The 16269-nt window shown below is 44.1% G+C and overlaps 1 protein-coding gene across 2 annotated transcripts in view; it reads left to right on the forward strand.

Annotated features, from left to right (window-relative positions):
* The window catches only part of HAS3 (hyaluronan synthase 3), a 34007-nt gene extending 19688 nt beyond the window's left edge, over nucleotides 1-14319 (forward strand). For both annotated transcript variants that reach the window (XM_073605577.1, XM_073605576.1), the window contains 2 exons: nucleotides 4779-4880; nucleotides 7359-14319. In XM_073605577.1, coding sequence (XP_073461678.1) covers nucleotides 4779-4880; nucleotides 7359-8288 — 1032 coding nt within the window. In that variant the 3' untranslated portion in view covers nucleotides 8289-14319. The remainder of the gene's footprint in view (nucleotides 1-4778; nucleotides 4881-7358) is intronic.
* The last annotated feature ends 1950 nt before the right edge of the window (nucleotides 14320-16269 follow it).

The following is a 16269-nucleotide window of genomic DNA, read 5'->3' on the forward strand; positions in this document are numbered from 1 at the left end:
ATATTCAGAATGAGTTTTCCATAAAGAGAAACATTCCTTACTTATGTCCAAATACCGGTCATGCTAGCCCATACATGCTGATCCGGCTGAATTTCGATCCATGTATGGCCGGGTTTAAAGGGCTATTTTATTTTGAATCCAAGTATTAAGAGTATTCTGCTTCAACCCCCAGCTGTTTGATCCTTGGTTGAGACATAACTTATCTGTCATTCCTTCACTAAGGTCAAGGATTTTGTACCCTTGGCTCCTGCCTTACTTTACAAATAATCTTATTTTTTGTTGACCACTTTTGGAGTTGTAGGTTTTCTCCTACCTGTTATCTCCTTATGGTGGTTGCTGGGTTCTCCTCCACTCCATTGCTGAGATCTAGTAACCTTTCAGATAGCAGTCTCCCCCTAGTGGTGCTACTTGTCCTGTTCTGATTCATTTTTGGTGCCTTTTTTACAGTAACAATTTCCATACTGTCCCATTTTTTTACGAGTCCTTTTGCCAGTTCTTCCTTTGGATACTTTTCTCAAAAGATTTCCATATTTATTGGATCTCTCAGTGGCTTTTGCCCACCCCTCTTTACAATGTTTTTTTTTTTTTTTATATTAAATGTCTTACAGGTCAGTAATTTATTATATGCCTGTGTCCCTTAATAGAACATAAGGAAAATAGGATTTTTGTACTTACTGTAAAATATTTTTCATAACGTCCATTGTTGGGACATACTCTGTTATTGGCCTTAAAGTGGTTGTAAAGCTCAGACATGAAATATGAACAAAGCATATCCCTCTATAGTGTGTACCATTGGCGGCCCGTGCATTGTGGGTCGCCCCTCCTACCACCGCCACCGCCCTCCCTATTCATGTGCCCGGCCTCTTTCAGGACGCCGGACACACAAATTACAATTGCAGGGATAGGCAGGGGTGGGAGGGGGTGTATTTTGAAGCACCTGATTAGAACCAGAGGCTCTAATAGGTTTCAAAATATGGTGGGCTCTGGGCTCAGAGAGTGCGCCCTGATCCCACCCAGTTATGTGACACTAGCAAATGAGTATTCGCTATTTTGCCACATTCTCCTCCCAGCCAATCAGGAAGCACCTAATGGGCAGGGAGTCTTATGACTTCCTGGCCAATTGTGTCTCAGGACACACTTCTGGGTTCCAGTCGGCCGGAAAGGAGAATGCCTGTGTCCTTGCTGGAGCGGCCCAGCTCCTCCTTCTCCCTGCCTCCATGTCTCCCGTGTCTCCTCCATGCCTCCACTAGGTAAGGTGATTGGTGCTGGCTGTGTCTCCCGCTGGAGGGGGGGAGATGCTGCGGGGTGAACGCTGCTGGATGTGTCATGTCTGGGGAAGGAATGCTGCGGGTGCAGGATGATCGCCGCTGGCCGTGTCTGTGTCTCCCGCACATGGGGGGTGCTGTGGGGTGATCGCTGCTGGCCGTGTCTGTGTCTTTGTCTGTGGTAGTTGTGTTGGTTGTGCCGCCCCCAAAAAATATTAGGCACCAGCCGCCACTGGTGTGTACTTGTCTCAATTAGCCCTGGTTCACATTGATGCAGGATTGAAATCGTGCGAGTTCAGCTGAACTTGCGCAATTTAATTCCGCATGTCAGTCCGACGATTTCAGAGACATCTGTGCGGTTTCCTGCACAGATGTCTATTGAAATCGCACCTGAAATCGGCAAAAGCAGTACAGAAACTACTTTTGGGAATCGGTACAGCGACGCAAAGTCGGCGCTGCACCAATTCGGACGGTTCCATTGCGGGCAATAGCTGCCGATTTGGCATGCGATTTGACAAGTCAAATCGCATGCCAAATCGCATCAATTTGAAACAGGATTTAAGTGCACTTGGGTGACATTTATGTCTGAAGCTTGGTTCCTCTGCTATCAGCATGAGTCACTTCTGACAAGTTTTCCTGACACCAAGAGAAAAAAAGTGACATGGGAGGGAACTGCAGAAGATTGACAGCCTCAGCTCTGTTCCTGTGTGCTGTGTGAAGGGTGGGGTGTGTGATTTCCCTCCATTCAGCTCTCGGAGCTCTCCTTACTGAGTTTTGCAGAGTGTAACTTCAACTCTCTACCTCCTTTTTTCTGAAGTTTCACACAAGCTTTAAAAAAAAGACTTTGAAGGGATGGAGAGAAGACTGCAGATAAACTGGTACAACTTATGTAGGGGGATTTGTTTAATCTCTGTGTATCACCTGACGCCAGTCACTTCCCTGGGTATATTTAAGGATTTACAACCACTTTAAGAGTGGATGGCTTACAAAACTAAGGCATGACGGTTGTAGGCCGGGTTAGGCTGGCTTCAAGCCGAAATTCACTCACAAGGGGAAGTTCAGCTTTTCCTCCCCACCACCACATTTGGAATGTTTTTTTTTTGGGGGGGGGGCAGGTATGTGATTTTGACAGGTACCTGCTCCCACTTCAGATCAGATCGCAGCAGTCCGATCCTCAGGTCCGATCTGAGCAGAAGATTGTTCCTTCCCTCTTTCCCCCGCAGCCTCTTGGGACACATCACAGGTCCCAGGAGGCTGGGAGGACCAATCATGGGGTGTAGCGTGGCTTGCGCATGCACAGTGGGCAGCTGGCTATGAAGCTGCATAGAGTCACAGTCGGCTGCCCACAGTTAAGATGCCGGCACCTGCACCCGAACACTGGAAAAAATCCAGGTCAGGTGAGAACATCGCTGGATTCTGGGAAAGGTAAGTGTGTGTTTTTTAAATCAGCAGTTACAGTATTTGAAGTTTACATTTTTATTCGCAGGCTGATGCCTCTCTTTAAGGTGTTTTTTTTTTTTTGTCAGTTTCCAACCTCCTGAAGGCAGCAGCATAACCCACATATCTATAATTACTATATCCTTGTGTCACTCAAAAGGCTTCAAGAAAAAGATTTTACATTAGGCCAAAAAAATCTTATTGTAATGATGTGTTAACAATACGGAGCTGCATTAATTTGTCTTTTGACCTGTTTGGAGTTCTGCTTCAAAGCTTCAAACCCACCATTCAAATTTTTACAAAGTAGACCCCATTGGCAATATTTACCTATACCCCTGATCTCCAACCCTGGTACTTCCAGGTATGGGGAAACGTGTGACCTACCTTCTCTCCATGTTGCATCGCTTGGACCCCCTAGGTGGCCAGTTGCCAAGTAGAATGAGGGATATGTCATTGAGTGTCCAATATCGAACATATTAGGCCGGGGATGGTGTTAAGGATCTAATTTATGGAGGAGTGATGCTAACTAGAGATGATAAAGTAGGGATGATTGGGAACGGGGAAAGGCCAGGTAGGTGTGGTGTGCTGTAATCCATACTTTAGACCAGGGGCAGGCAATCTTTTGAGCACAGTGTGTCGAAAAATGTTTTCAAAGAAATTGAGCGTGCCGATTTTATAACAAAAAAAGGTCAACTTCACACTCAATCACGAAAAGGATTTTTTATAAAGTAAATGCTGTAAACTATTTGAGCAGTAGTGAAAAATTAACATCCTGCACTCTCAGGCCTCAGATCAGCCCCAATTGCACCTCAGATCACTGTTCCCCCTGAAAATCTGCCCCACCACTGTACCCCCCCCTGCACATCTGCCCCACCACTGTACCCCCCCCTGCACATCTGCCCCACCACTGTACCCCCCCCTGCACATCTGCCCCACCACTGTACCCCCCCCTGCACATCTGCCCCACCACTGTACCCCCTTTCACATCTGTACGGCCTCCGTACAGGATGACGGGGTCGCTCTCGTCATCCTGTACGGAGGCCTGAGCTGCCTTTGTGTACTCTGCCGGTGAGGCACCGGAGAGACTCCGTTAAGATGTGATGAGAGTCTGTCTAAGGAGGATCCTATTGGTTTTCATGCAATCTATCTCCCAGCGTGTATGGTGAAATCTGAGTGGAGGATTTTCAAGCGTGTTTGACTGCTTTTGATTAAGTAGTCCACTCATTGGGGCTCTGAGGAAGAAGGTGATCCTTCGAAACACGTCAGCCGGCAATTGCCTTCCTCATTTCCTCTGTGACCATTTGGAGTGTATCTGGTTGTGACTTATTGCTGCTACTTGTGGAAACCATTTACATTGTGAGCCATTCAGCTACGTTTGTGAGTAGTTTTTTTTTTATATTCATTTCTAATAAAATCTATCCAAAGGATAATGCATTAGGCTGGTGCGCCCTCTCTTTCTTTTTCTCGTTTATCGTTAGGATACCCCTATCCCTGAGGGCAGCAAGGCCAGTGACATGCACCATCACGATATACAGACTGTCTAGTAGTCCACTCGTGCGCGGGAGGGTTTATTTTCTGTTATCAAACCTAAAGTACCGTATATGCATCATGTTTCTTCCAACAGCAGAAGTTGGAGAACCATAAGATGCCGGCTCCCACCTTGTTTGCCATTCTGATCAATTTTTTTCATCCACCATGGAAATCCCCATGGGTCCAGAGAAGAAGGAACATGTGATCCTCCACTCTGCCACCAAACAGTGGCTCACGTGGTACCCGAGGAGCCAATCACCAGGCCTAAATGCTGTAATAAAGGGGGGGGGGGCAGGGAATCACCTTTCAGAAGGTTGAATCTTGCACAGGACTTTGGGAAGGCTGAACTGGTGGATTAAAGCAAAGAATGTGGACAGGTTAGGAGTACCTGACAGATCTCCACTGTACATGGTATATGAGGTACATCTGCAAATCAATGTAGTATTTTTTTTCCTGCATGTTTGATACTGTATGCATTTGATTTCAGAATACGTAAAAACAGAACAGCTCTACGTGATTTATTTTACCATTTTAACTTCTTTGTAGGTCTGTGATTCTGACACTGTGTTGGACCCAGCATGCACTGCAGAAATGCTGCGGATTTTGGAGGAAGACCCAAAAGTGGGTGGAGTTGGAGGAGATGTACAGGTAAATGTCACAACCTTTTTTTCGATTGAATGGCTAGTGGAGGCAAGGCTTTTTTTCAGGGGGAACTTGGTGGAACTCAGTTCCACCACCTCTGGCTCAGACCCTTTGGTGCCTGCTCACCACAATCACTTGTAAACACAGAAGTCTGGTTTCTGTGTTTACAAGTGACAGCTCTGCACTCTGTGTGTAACCCCCATGAACTCTGCACTCTGTATGTGATGCAATCCTGATATTTAATGCCCCTTTAAGACCCTCCTACTGTTTGTGAAATATGACCACACCCACTATTTGATGTGATTTGGAGGGTGTGTGTGTGGGAGGAGGGGTTTTGGGGGGTCGTGGTTGAGTTCCAGCACCTATTGTTTGAGAAAAAAAAGCCCTGAGTGCAGGTAAAGTGTACATTCAATTTTAGTGGCATTCCAATTGTAAGGTATATGTATCTGACTTCCCAAGTCAGCTCACTTGCTGAGACCAACATAATGGGATCTCCAAGCTTAAAGTGGTTGTAAACGATCACCTTGTAAAACGACCCACTTAGTTTGAAATAGAAATGAAAGGCAAAACAATTGTGTATATATTGAAAAAATATATATATAAATACCTTTTTTATCCCTTTTTAATAAGTGATCACCTTCCCTCTGCTCCCTCTGTTCTCAGCGGCATAAGAGCATAAGAGGTGGGGAAGCAGCAGCAGCACACTGAGCTTCCCAGTGAAAGGCTGTGCAGGAGGGGTGTCTTAGGACAAGTCTGATCATTGGAGGAGAGCAGGCAGAGTTCCCAGCACAGCTAGAGAACTGACCATGGTGTGCTCTCCTGCTTAGTGTGGTCAGTTTTTAATAGGAAATAGACCAGGGATTTCACAGGAAGGACGCAATACAAAGAAAACAGGATACTTTCTCATACAAGTACATGGTACATTAGGCACGTATTAGGAATATGAAATGTTGGGGTAACAAACACTTGAATTTATTTTAAAGAATTTCAACTAAAGGAGTAAGACTTATGCCAAAGGGGTTGGCAGAGGAAAACCCTGAGAAGAAGATGTAATCTCTGGTGTCCTGGAGAGATGTGAGACACAACAGGATGCTCTGACCCACCAGCATTTATTCAAAACATAACATTTTGGGTGGGCTGACCTTACAAAATACATTGAGGTTCCATTATAACTAGATTTAATAAGACTGGTATCTACATTGAAGAATATAGCAGTCAAAAAATAACAAAGAAAAATTCCCACCCAGCACACTTACCAGCCAGTCTGCAGCAAACTGAATTGTTCTGTCTAACAGTTCACTTTAAAACCAGGGGTTTGGTTTTCACACATTTGCAAATATATGCGTAAGCTGCATGGCCACTTCATGGCATCCTGGTATACTGCAGTCCTAACTCCATACATTTTGAGAGTCTCCAAAGTTGGGGCACATATATCATGATGGATAGATTAAGGGCAGGTATGCTTGGAGGGAGACCACCCCTTCATTAAGGCCCCTTTCACACTGGGGCGGTGGGGGCGTCGGCGGTAAAACAGCGCTATTTTTAGCGCTGTTTTACCGTTGTTTTTGCGGCTGTATTCGGCTGCTAGCGGTGCGGTTTTAACCCCCGCTGGCGGCCGAAAAATGGTTAAATCCGCTCGTACAGCGGGGCTATAGCTGCGGTATTACCGCGGTATAGCCGCGCTGTCCCATTGATTTCAATGGGCAGGAGCGGTTTAGGAGCAGTGAATACACCGCTCCTAAGAAGCGGTTGGCAGGACTTTTTTTACTGTCCTGCCAGCGCACTGCTTCAGTGTGAAAGCCCTCGGGCTTTCACACTGAACAAACAGCGGAGGCTGTTCAGGGGCGGTTTGCAGGCGGTATTTTTAGCGCAATACCGCCTGCAAACCGCCCCAGTGTGAAAGGGGCCTAAAGGTACACTAGGGACAAGCCTTGCTGCCTTCTCGGACTGGGGATGTCCTGAAACCACTACAAAACATGAACAAAAGAGGGCACACCAGCCTAGTGCATTATCTCACATACATTGAAAGGCAAGCGTTTAAAATTCTATATACAAGTATAACGTTAAACGATTGCTTTTCAATAAATGTCGGATTATGCGCTAGGCTGGTGCGCCCTCTTTTGTTCGTGTTTTATAGGTTGGGGCGGTTGTCGTTTGTTTGTACTGTTGGAGAATTGGTGAGGGGACGCACTGGATACCTTCGCTGCCGTTGTGCTATTGCTGGGTGTCCTGTGCGCCCCTATACTTTTAAGGAGGGGTGGGCTCCCTCCAGGCATACCTGCTCTCAATATATCCATTATTATATATGTGCTCTAACTTTGAAGACTATAGCACATCACATGTATGAAAATTGAAGAAAATTAAGTATTTTCATAGCAACCTGAATCACAGGAATGTGATTGGCTAACCCAGGAACTTTAGGATTATTTTGTTTCATTGACTCAACTCTAACTGCCATTGACGTCTCATTTGATTTCCTTCCAGATCTTAAACAAATATGATTCATGGATCTCCTTCTTGAGCAGTGTGCGTTATTGGATGGCATTTAATGTGGAGCGAGCTTGCCAGTCCTACTTTGGCTGTGTGCAGTGCATTAGCGGCCCGCTGGGGATGTATCGGAACAGCCTTTTGCAATATTTCCTGGAGGATTGGTACCACCAGACCTTCTTGGGACAGAAATGCAGCTTTGGAGATGACCGACATCTCACCAATCGCGTGCTTAGCATGGGTTTTCGGACTAAGTACACAGCGCGTTCCAAGTGCCTGACAGAGACCCCTACCAAGTACCTGCGTTGGCTTAACCAGCAGACACGGTGGAGCAAATCTTATTTTCGGGAGTGGTTGTACAACGCTCTGTGGTTCCACAAGCATCACCTCTGGATGACCTACGAATCGGTGGTGACCGGTTTCTTCCCGTTCTTTCTGGTGGCCACGGTGGTGCAACTTTTTTACCGTGGCCGCATTTGGAACATCATGCTTTTCCTCCTAACCGTTCAGCTTGTCGGCATTGTGAAGGCCACCTATGCGTGCTTCCTCCGTGGCAATGTTGAAATGATCTTCATGTCTTTGTATTCTCTTCTCTATATGACAAGCCTGCTACCTGCCAAAATGTTTGCCGTGATCACCATCAACAAGTCTGGCTGGGGTACCTCAGGACGCAAAAAGCTTGTAGTTAACTTCATGGGGGTAGTACCAGTATCCGTCTGGTTCTGTGTCCTTTTGGGTGGTCTAGTGTACACAGCCTACTGCCAAAGTCAGGACCCCTTCACTGACACGGAACTGCTGTTCCTGATAACGGGAGCAATACTGTACGGCTGTTATTGGCTAGCGCTTCTAAGCTTGTACGTGGCGATTGTTGCCCGGCGCTGTGGCAAGAAACAGGAGCTTTATAACCTGGCATTAGCAGAAGTGTGAACGGATGAGGTCTTGTTTCAGGTGACACCGCAAGAGTGTTACAACGACAGGACCAGCCAAAAGTTTACCTTGCACGACCTACCAGGGTCAAAGACAGTGGAAGATTGAAGTCACCAGGGACAATTTTATCACCAGCAAAGTCTAACAGAGACAAGACTACACTATGCATACATATACCTCAGGCAGATCAGAAGAAGAGCAAGTTGCCAAAGCAATATGAGCCATACCTGGCACAGCCTTAACATACTCCATATTATCGGTTTGGTGCCACCGAAAAAGCAATCACTGTGAGCAAGCTCTGAAGGGCATTGCACAACGACATCGACAGAAATGGGGTTCTTAAACCAATCTTCTCTTGAAGGTCAACTCAAGCAACAAAGTTTGAGTTTGTGTGTACGTTTCTGTTTTGGGCAGAGTAGGAAGGGTTAGGACCTCTAGGAGGTATTTATCACTGTGTCCCTGCTTGGGAGATTTCCCAAGACAGGAAATGATGGAAATCTCTCCAACAGGTTCACAGACAAAAAACGGAAAATTGTATCAAATACTTACCGTAATTTTCCTTTCTGGATGCCAATCCATGGCAGCATACATGTGATATAGCTCCGCCCCTATCTCCACCTACATGACCTGTTTGAATCTATAAAAGGAAAGCTAGAGCAACCTCTCCCATTCTCCGTAAAAATAACAAGATCAAAAAAAGGGGATGCTACCATGGATTGACATCAGGAAAGGAAAATCACGGTAAGTATTTGATACGTTTTTCAAGGTGCCAACATGTCAGCATAAATATGATAAGTAATGAGCTAAACGGGGAGGGCTAAAAAGTATAATCAAACTTTCTTACAATGGACATGGAAGCCTGGACCGTCATTCTGTCAAAGTCCATTGCACTACTTTATGTTATGGGCAATGGCACCATTTAAGATGGAACTTGTCTCGGGCACTTCTCCATTGTGCTACAAAAAAATAAAAAATAAATAAATGCTGCATGCACAAAATTTTCATGCACTGGTTTACGTTACAGCTAATTCATTTTGAATGGGCTGCCTAATGTAATGTTTCTCAAGCCACGTAAATGCGTGCGTTCTGGGCGCAGTGCATCTTGGTGTGAACCAGCTTGACACAAATGCCTCGTTTCCACCGAGCAGATCGGTTCAGGGTCGGATTGGTTTGGAAGGCCTAGAATGGTCCGGCCTATTCAGGTGAGCGTTTCCACTGCAAGTCGGACCGACAGGGGCCATGTGTGGGTTTAGAAAAAATGCCGTCATGGCGTCACACGTCCACCAATCAGTGTAATGTATCGTAGCTCCGCCCTAACCGAACCGTTCCATTTTCTATGGCCCCACATCTGAAGCAGGACCCTGAATGGAACGTTTCGGTTTGGTTGTATGGGCCGCTTTCATAATGGAAACACCCAAAATAGCGTACCGTACCGAACCGAACCAATCCGCTTAGTGGAAACGAGGCATTAGTGACCCTTTCCTTATTTCATGCAGGACAAAGCAAAAAAGGTCACTTAGCTCCATCTCTCCCTATATACCATTCCTGACTCCCACACTGCTCCAAAGTGTTAAAAGAAACTGCACTGTGCAATATGAAGTGCTTGTGAGAGGTGTGAACAGCAAAACGCCTTGTTGTATGATTCAGTGGAATAAATTGCATGTAATGAATTAAAAAGTTCCCGCAGAATTTATCAATACAGGAGAACAATGTTCAGGGTTGCGACATATCCATCTCATCCTCACATCTTATCCCTGCTTTGCTCTGGCTGCGTTTGGGAATGCGTTCTATGAAGCTTAAAAACACGTGGGAGGATTTAATAGGATTTCACAAGTGTCCACCCCATTGCATTGTGTTGGGATTTCTGATCAACCCAATTATCTGTGATGGATTGCACAATGCTGCAAATCAACAATGTCAGAAATCAAAGTGATTGATGAACAGGTTTGTGCAACTATCTATGGCACCCTACAATCATTCATTTGTGGAAGAGATCGAAATTCTGCAATTGAACTTAACCACTTCAGCCCCCCGGAGGATTTACCCCCTTCCTGACCAGAGCATTTTTTGCGATTCGGCACTGCGTCGCTTTAGCTGACAATTGCGCGGTTGTGCGACGTTGTACCGAAACAAAATTGATGTACTTTTTTTTTCCCACAAATAGAGCTTTCTTTTGGTGGTATTTGATCACCTCTGCGGTCTTTATTTTTTGCGCTATAAACAAAAAAAGAGCATCAATTTTGAAAAAAAGGCAATATTTTTTTACATTTTGCTATAATAAATATCCCCAAAAAATATATAAAAAAACAAATTTTTTCCTCAGTTTAGGCCAGTATGTATTCTTCTACATATTTTTGGGGAAAAAAATCGTAATAAGCGTATATTGATTGGTTTGTGCAAAATTTATAGCGTCTACAAAATAGGGGATAGATTTATGGCATTTTTATTATCCATTTTTTTTTTTTTTTACTAGTAATGGCGGCGATCTGCGATTTTTATCGGGACTGCGACATTATGGTGGACACATCGGACACTATTTTGGGACCATTGTCATTTATACAGCGATCAGGGCTATAAATAGCCACTGATTACTGTATAAATGACACAGGCAGGGAAGGGGTTAAACACTAGGGGGCGAGCAAGGGGTTAAGTGTACCCTAGGGAGTGATTCTAACTGTGGTGGGGGGAGGGGCTACCACTGACATGACAGCGATCACTGCTCCCGAGGCTGGAGTCAGCTGGAGCAGTAGATCCCTGTCATGTCACTAGGCAGAACAGGGAAATGCCCGTTCCTGCTCTCCGTCTCATGATTGCGGGCCGCCAGTGAACATCGAGTTTGCGGGACCCGCGAAGCGGCAGATTCGAAGGGACATACAGGTACGCCCATTTGCCTGTACGAGCCATTCTGCCGACGTATATGTGTGTGCGGCGGTCGGCAAGTGGTTAAAGTAGAACTATAGGCAAAACTTTTTTTTTTCATTTTGGATACAGTAAGGGATGCCTATAACCCCTGTCAGATTTGTTTTTGCTATTTGTGTCCCATTGAAGAGATTTCCCTTCACTTCCTGTCCCATAGTCAAACAGGAAGTGAGGGGAAATCCCTGTTATTTAAGGGAATTCCTTGGGGACCCCCAGGTCACCAGAACTAGTGTCCCCATTGGAAGATTTCCCCTCTATTACTTTTCTGGGGACAACCCAAAATTTGGGATTTTCTTTTACTTTCACTTTCATTGATAATGAAAAACAGGACAAATAGAGAGGGTGAATCTCCTTAATAGGTGCATAGAAAACAATAATAACTGACAAGCAGTCTAATCACTCTACATTCTATCCAAAACTACAAGAAATGTTTTGCCTTTAGTTATGCTGGCCATATATAATAAGATTTCTCTTGTTGACATGAGTAATCATTCAATCCCCCCATCCCTGCTAGACAGCGTGGATGGACAAATCTTCCATGGATAAATACTCTCTTGAACATAGTTGTCCATATTGTGCAGGGAACAATAGAAGATGTCATACAACAATGGCACAGTTCACCAACACTCTCCTTATACAAATGTATGATCATTCTTTGCTTTTCTTCACTCATACAGGTCTTTATTGGCTTTGAAAGATTGGTGGCAGTCTGTACCTGTGCCAGTCACTAATGCCCCGTACAATCGGACTTTCCGACAACAAAACCGTGGATTTTTGTTCGAAGGATGTTGGCTTCAACTTGTCTTGCATACACATGGTTAACACAAATGTTGGCCAACAATTACGAACGTAGTGACGTACAAGACGCACGTGAAATCTCCATTACGAACGCTAATTTTACAAGACTGAGCGCTTCCGGCTCGTACTTGATTCCGAGCATGCGCGGAATTTTGTCCGACGGACTTGTGTACAGATGATCGGAAAGTAAGACAACAAACATTTGTTGGCGGCAAATTTGAGAACCTGCTAGCCAACATTTGTTGGCGGAAAGTCCGGTCGGACTTTCCGCCAACAAGCTCACATCCAACATTTGTTGTTGGAAAATCCGATCGTGTGTACGGGGCATAAGGGTATTAAAGTAACCATATGTGATGCAAAAGTTGCAAGCAACGCAACAGATTCCAATGCAATAGTGATGATCAAGGGACTCTAAACCTTATGCCGTGTACACACAAGCGGACTTTCCGGCAGACTTGGTCCGGCGGACCGGACTCTGTCGGACAATTTGATCGTGTGTGGGCTCCAGCTGACTTTTTTTTTTTTTCCAAAAGTCCGACGGACCTAGAAATAAAACATATTTCAAATCTTTCCGACGGACTCGAGTCCGGTCGAAAAATCCGCTCGTCTGTATGCTAGTCCGACGGACTAAAACCGACGCTAGGGCAGCTATTGGCTACTGGCTATCAACTTCCTTATTTTAGTCCGGTCGTACGTCATCACGTATGAATCCGTCGGACTTTGGTGTGATCGTGTGTGTCCAAGTCCGTTCATTTGAAAGTCCAGCAGACCTACGCTGCAAAGTCTGTCGAAAAGTCCGCTCGTGTGTACGAGGCATTAGGGGTTTAAACCTAGAGGTTGCAAAAATTCTAAAGGATATCCTTTTCATCACACAGAGATCTTCAGCCTCTTCCTTTGCTTTAGCTACATTGTATTATTACTGAAGTCACAGAGAAGATTGCTGTGGGTCCAGGCACTCTGGCGGGCAGTTGTCTGTCTGTGGCTCATAGAAAGACATCTACAGTGCCTTGAAAAAGTATTCATACCCCTTGACATTTTCCACATTTTGTCATGTTACAACCAAAAACATAAATGTATTTTATGGGATAGACCAACACAAAGTGGCACATAATTGTGAAGTGGAAGGACAATCATAAATAGTTTTCAATTTTTTTTCCAAATACATAGCTGAAAAGTCTGGCTTGCATTTGTTCATTTGTGCATTTATTCAGCCCCCTTTACTCTGATACCCCTAACTAAAATCTAGTGGAACCAATTGCCTTCAGAAGTCACCTGATTAGTAAATAGAGTCCACCTGTGTGTAATGTAATCTCAATAAAAATACAGCTGTTCTGTGACGCCCTCAGAGGTTTGTTAGAGAACCTTAGTGAGCAAACGGCAAAATTGCTGTTTCCAGATGCTCTCCATCCAATCTGACAGAGCTTGAGCTATTTTGCAAAGAAGAATGGGCACAAATGTCACTCTCTAGATGTGCAAAGCTGGTAGAGACATCCCCAAAAAGACTTGCAGCTATAATTGCAGCGAAAGGTGGTTCTACAAATACAAATGCATGCCACACTTTTCACATATTTATTTGAAAAAAAAAAAGTGAAAACCATTTATCATTTTCCTTCCATTTCACAATTATGTGCCACTTTGTGTTGGTCTATCACATAAAATCCCAATAAAATACATTTACGTTTTTGGTTGTAACATGACAAAATGTGGAAACTTTCCAATGGTGTGATAACTTTTTCAAGGCACTGTATATTCCTATGTCTACCCCTAAGAAAATTTACACCTGAAAGGAATTTATAAAGCTGAACTTCAGATTTTATCTTAATTGCATACTTTCATTGGTCCAGCGTGGACCAATGTAGGTATGCATATATTATACCTGAGCGGCTGCTGGTAAAGCTGCCAATTAATGTAGTAGCCGCACTACTACAGTGATCGGCGCTCCAAGCTGGACCAATGCAAAGTATGCAGTTATCATCATACCTGGAGTTCAGCTTTAACAAAACAAGGCACTTGATTGGTGGCTGTGACCAACACTCTCCTCTTCTTTCGCTCAGGTTTGATCGTCCTCCATATCACAAACCTCCAGGGCACAGCGAGCGATACTTGGCACTGCTATATGCGACAATGCAGGGTGTTAGCATGGCCTCTGCACGGAGCATGATATGAGCCAGTCCCTGGCCTGAATGTTCTTAATGCTGAATTTGTTTTGTACAGTTTTTACAATTTACAAATGTTTATTTATTTTGTGATATGCCTTTTAGGATTTTTTTTTTTTTCAAATGTTCTTAAAATAAAGAGGCTGATACAAATCTAACCTGTCTGGCGTTTTGCTTGCATCATTACATTGCATGAAACCTGAAAGATTTGTTTGGTTATTTAGAATAATATACATCTGTGCTACGGGGTATTTTATTTAAATTTTTTTCAAACGTCCAGTCTTAAAGCCCAACCCCATCTATATATATATATATATATATTTTTTTTTATAAATGTTCCTCAGCGTGCTTAAAAATAAAAAATAGCCCTGGCTGTAATGCTTGCCTTCAGTCCAGAGCTGTCCCACACAGTACCTCTTCTCACAAGATGTCTTCAATCAACCCAAAGGACTTAAATCTGATCTCCATTTAGTGTTAAAACTCTGCTATTCATTTGTTGCCCCCTTACTCAGAGTTACCTGCTTGTTTAGTCTGTGGGGTATGGAATAAGAATACTTACCTTGTTCATCGTTCCCCCCAGGAGTCCGGCTCCTATGCTCTCCTCTATGAATGGGTCCTTCACATACTCACGTACAATGCTGGTCCTGCATTGTGCTAGATGACATCAGGGAGGCTGTGACCTGACAAGTGGGGAGGAGGAGCAACTTCTGGGACCAGTCACATGGGGGGTGGGAAGCTTGTAGAAGCAAGGAATAAGTTAGGTATTTCTCCCAATTACTGACCTTCTAAAAAAAAATAGCTGTTAAAACCTTCCTCTGCAAGGGGGAAGCAACGAAATGTTGCCTGGCATTAAACTTTAGCTGTGAGTTCAGGGTGTTATGGGCCCATCTCCTCAGGGAGCATCATTACAGAACCCTGCTTTCTCCATGTAATGGTGCAGAGAGGGGCACTGACACCATAACTTCATTCCCACTCTTTGCATTGAGGACTACCCAACCCAAAGAAGAAAATCTTGTAACACTACATGATCCAACCTGAAGTCTTTGAAATACAAAAGTAAAACAAAAAATGAGCCCTCTGCCTGTACAGAAGGAATACGCAGACTGTCCTTGCAGTGGTTTCTTTTTGAAAATGCTTGTAGGTTCAAACAGTGGAATTCATAAAAAGTGTTGTATGTAGGCAGATTTTTGTAAGATATTCTGTACATATAGTATCGACATTAAATACTATATATATATATTAACATTGTAGACACTCTTTAGTATTCCATCGCGCTTCTGCATCCACCAAACTTTTCAGTGCTTACAACACCTGTCAGGAACAATTACATGAATTTGTCTCAGGATGAGGCCTACAGGATCAGTGTTATTGAGTTCCCTTAGCCAATGCGCCTGAACAAACAGACAGGTGCATCAACCAAGGAGTTTTGTTGTGGGGTGGGTGGAGAATGATCAGACTAGTTCCCAATCGGGTCCACCTCTATTCTGACTGAAGTTAACAACAGTGGGAAAATTCCAATAGCGGCTATGGAATTTTCCTGTAGATAGGATTTTTTTTTAAACTAGTTAAACTTATCAATAACAGTATTTCCAGGAGTCCTCCAGGACATCTCCGGAAGAGATAATTGACTTCACATTTAATAGGAAACACAAGCCAAAAACATATGGTTAAAAGCCCCTCCCAGCTCCCTTGTCCTCAATGTTATTAAAGTAAGAAGTGGCACAAATATGCACGAGGAGAAACCATGAAAAAAATCCCACTCCAATCAATCCAAAACAAAGATGGGTGAAAATGTAGACAGAGTGATGTAAGACTCCAGGACCTACTGTTATTGGCTAGTCTAGCTGTAGTTATACCTGGTTGTCTTTCAGGACAGCTATCTGAGAGGCTAAAAAAGAAGTTATTATACCATAGGGAGGGACAACGGTGTGTAGAACCTTTCTGGCCAAAGTAAAATCTTGGCTGGACAAAAACTGCACCCAGTAATGCTTCATGAAAGCATGGTTTGTGGATCACACCATTGCTCTGCAGATCTCTTCCCAAGTGGCTCCTGCCCTTTATGCCCAAGAAGTAGCCACTGACCTTGTAGAATGTGCGGTGGTCTTAAA

This window comes from Aquarana catesbeiana, linkage group LG11 (genome assembly GCF_042186555.1).
Source record: "Aquarana catesbeiana isolate 2022-GZ linkage group LG11, ASM4218655v1, whole genome shotgun sequence".
In the NCBI taxonomy this organism is placed as follows: Eukaryota; Metazoa; Chordata; class Amphibia; order Anura; family Ranidae; genus Aquarana; species Aquarana catesbeiana.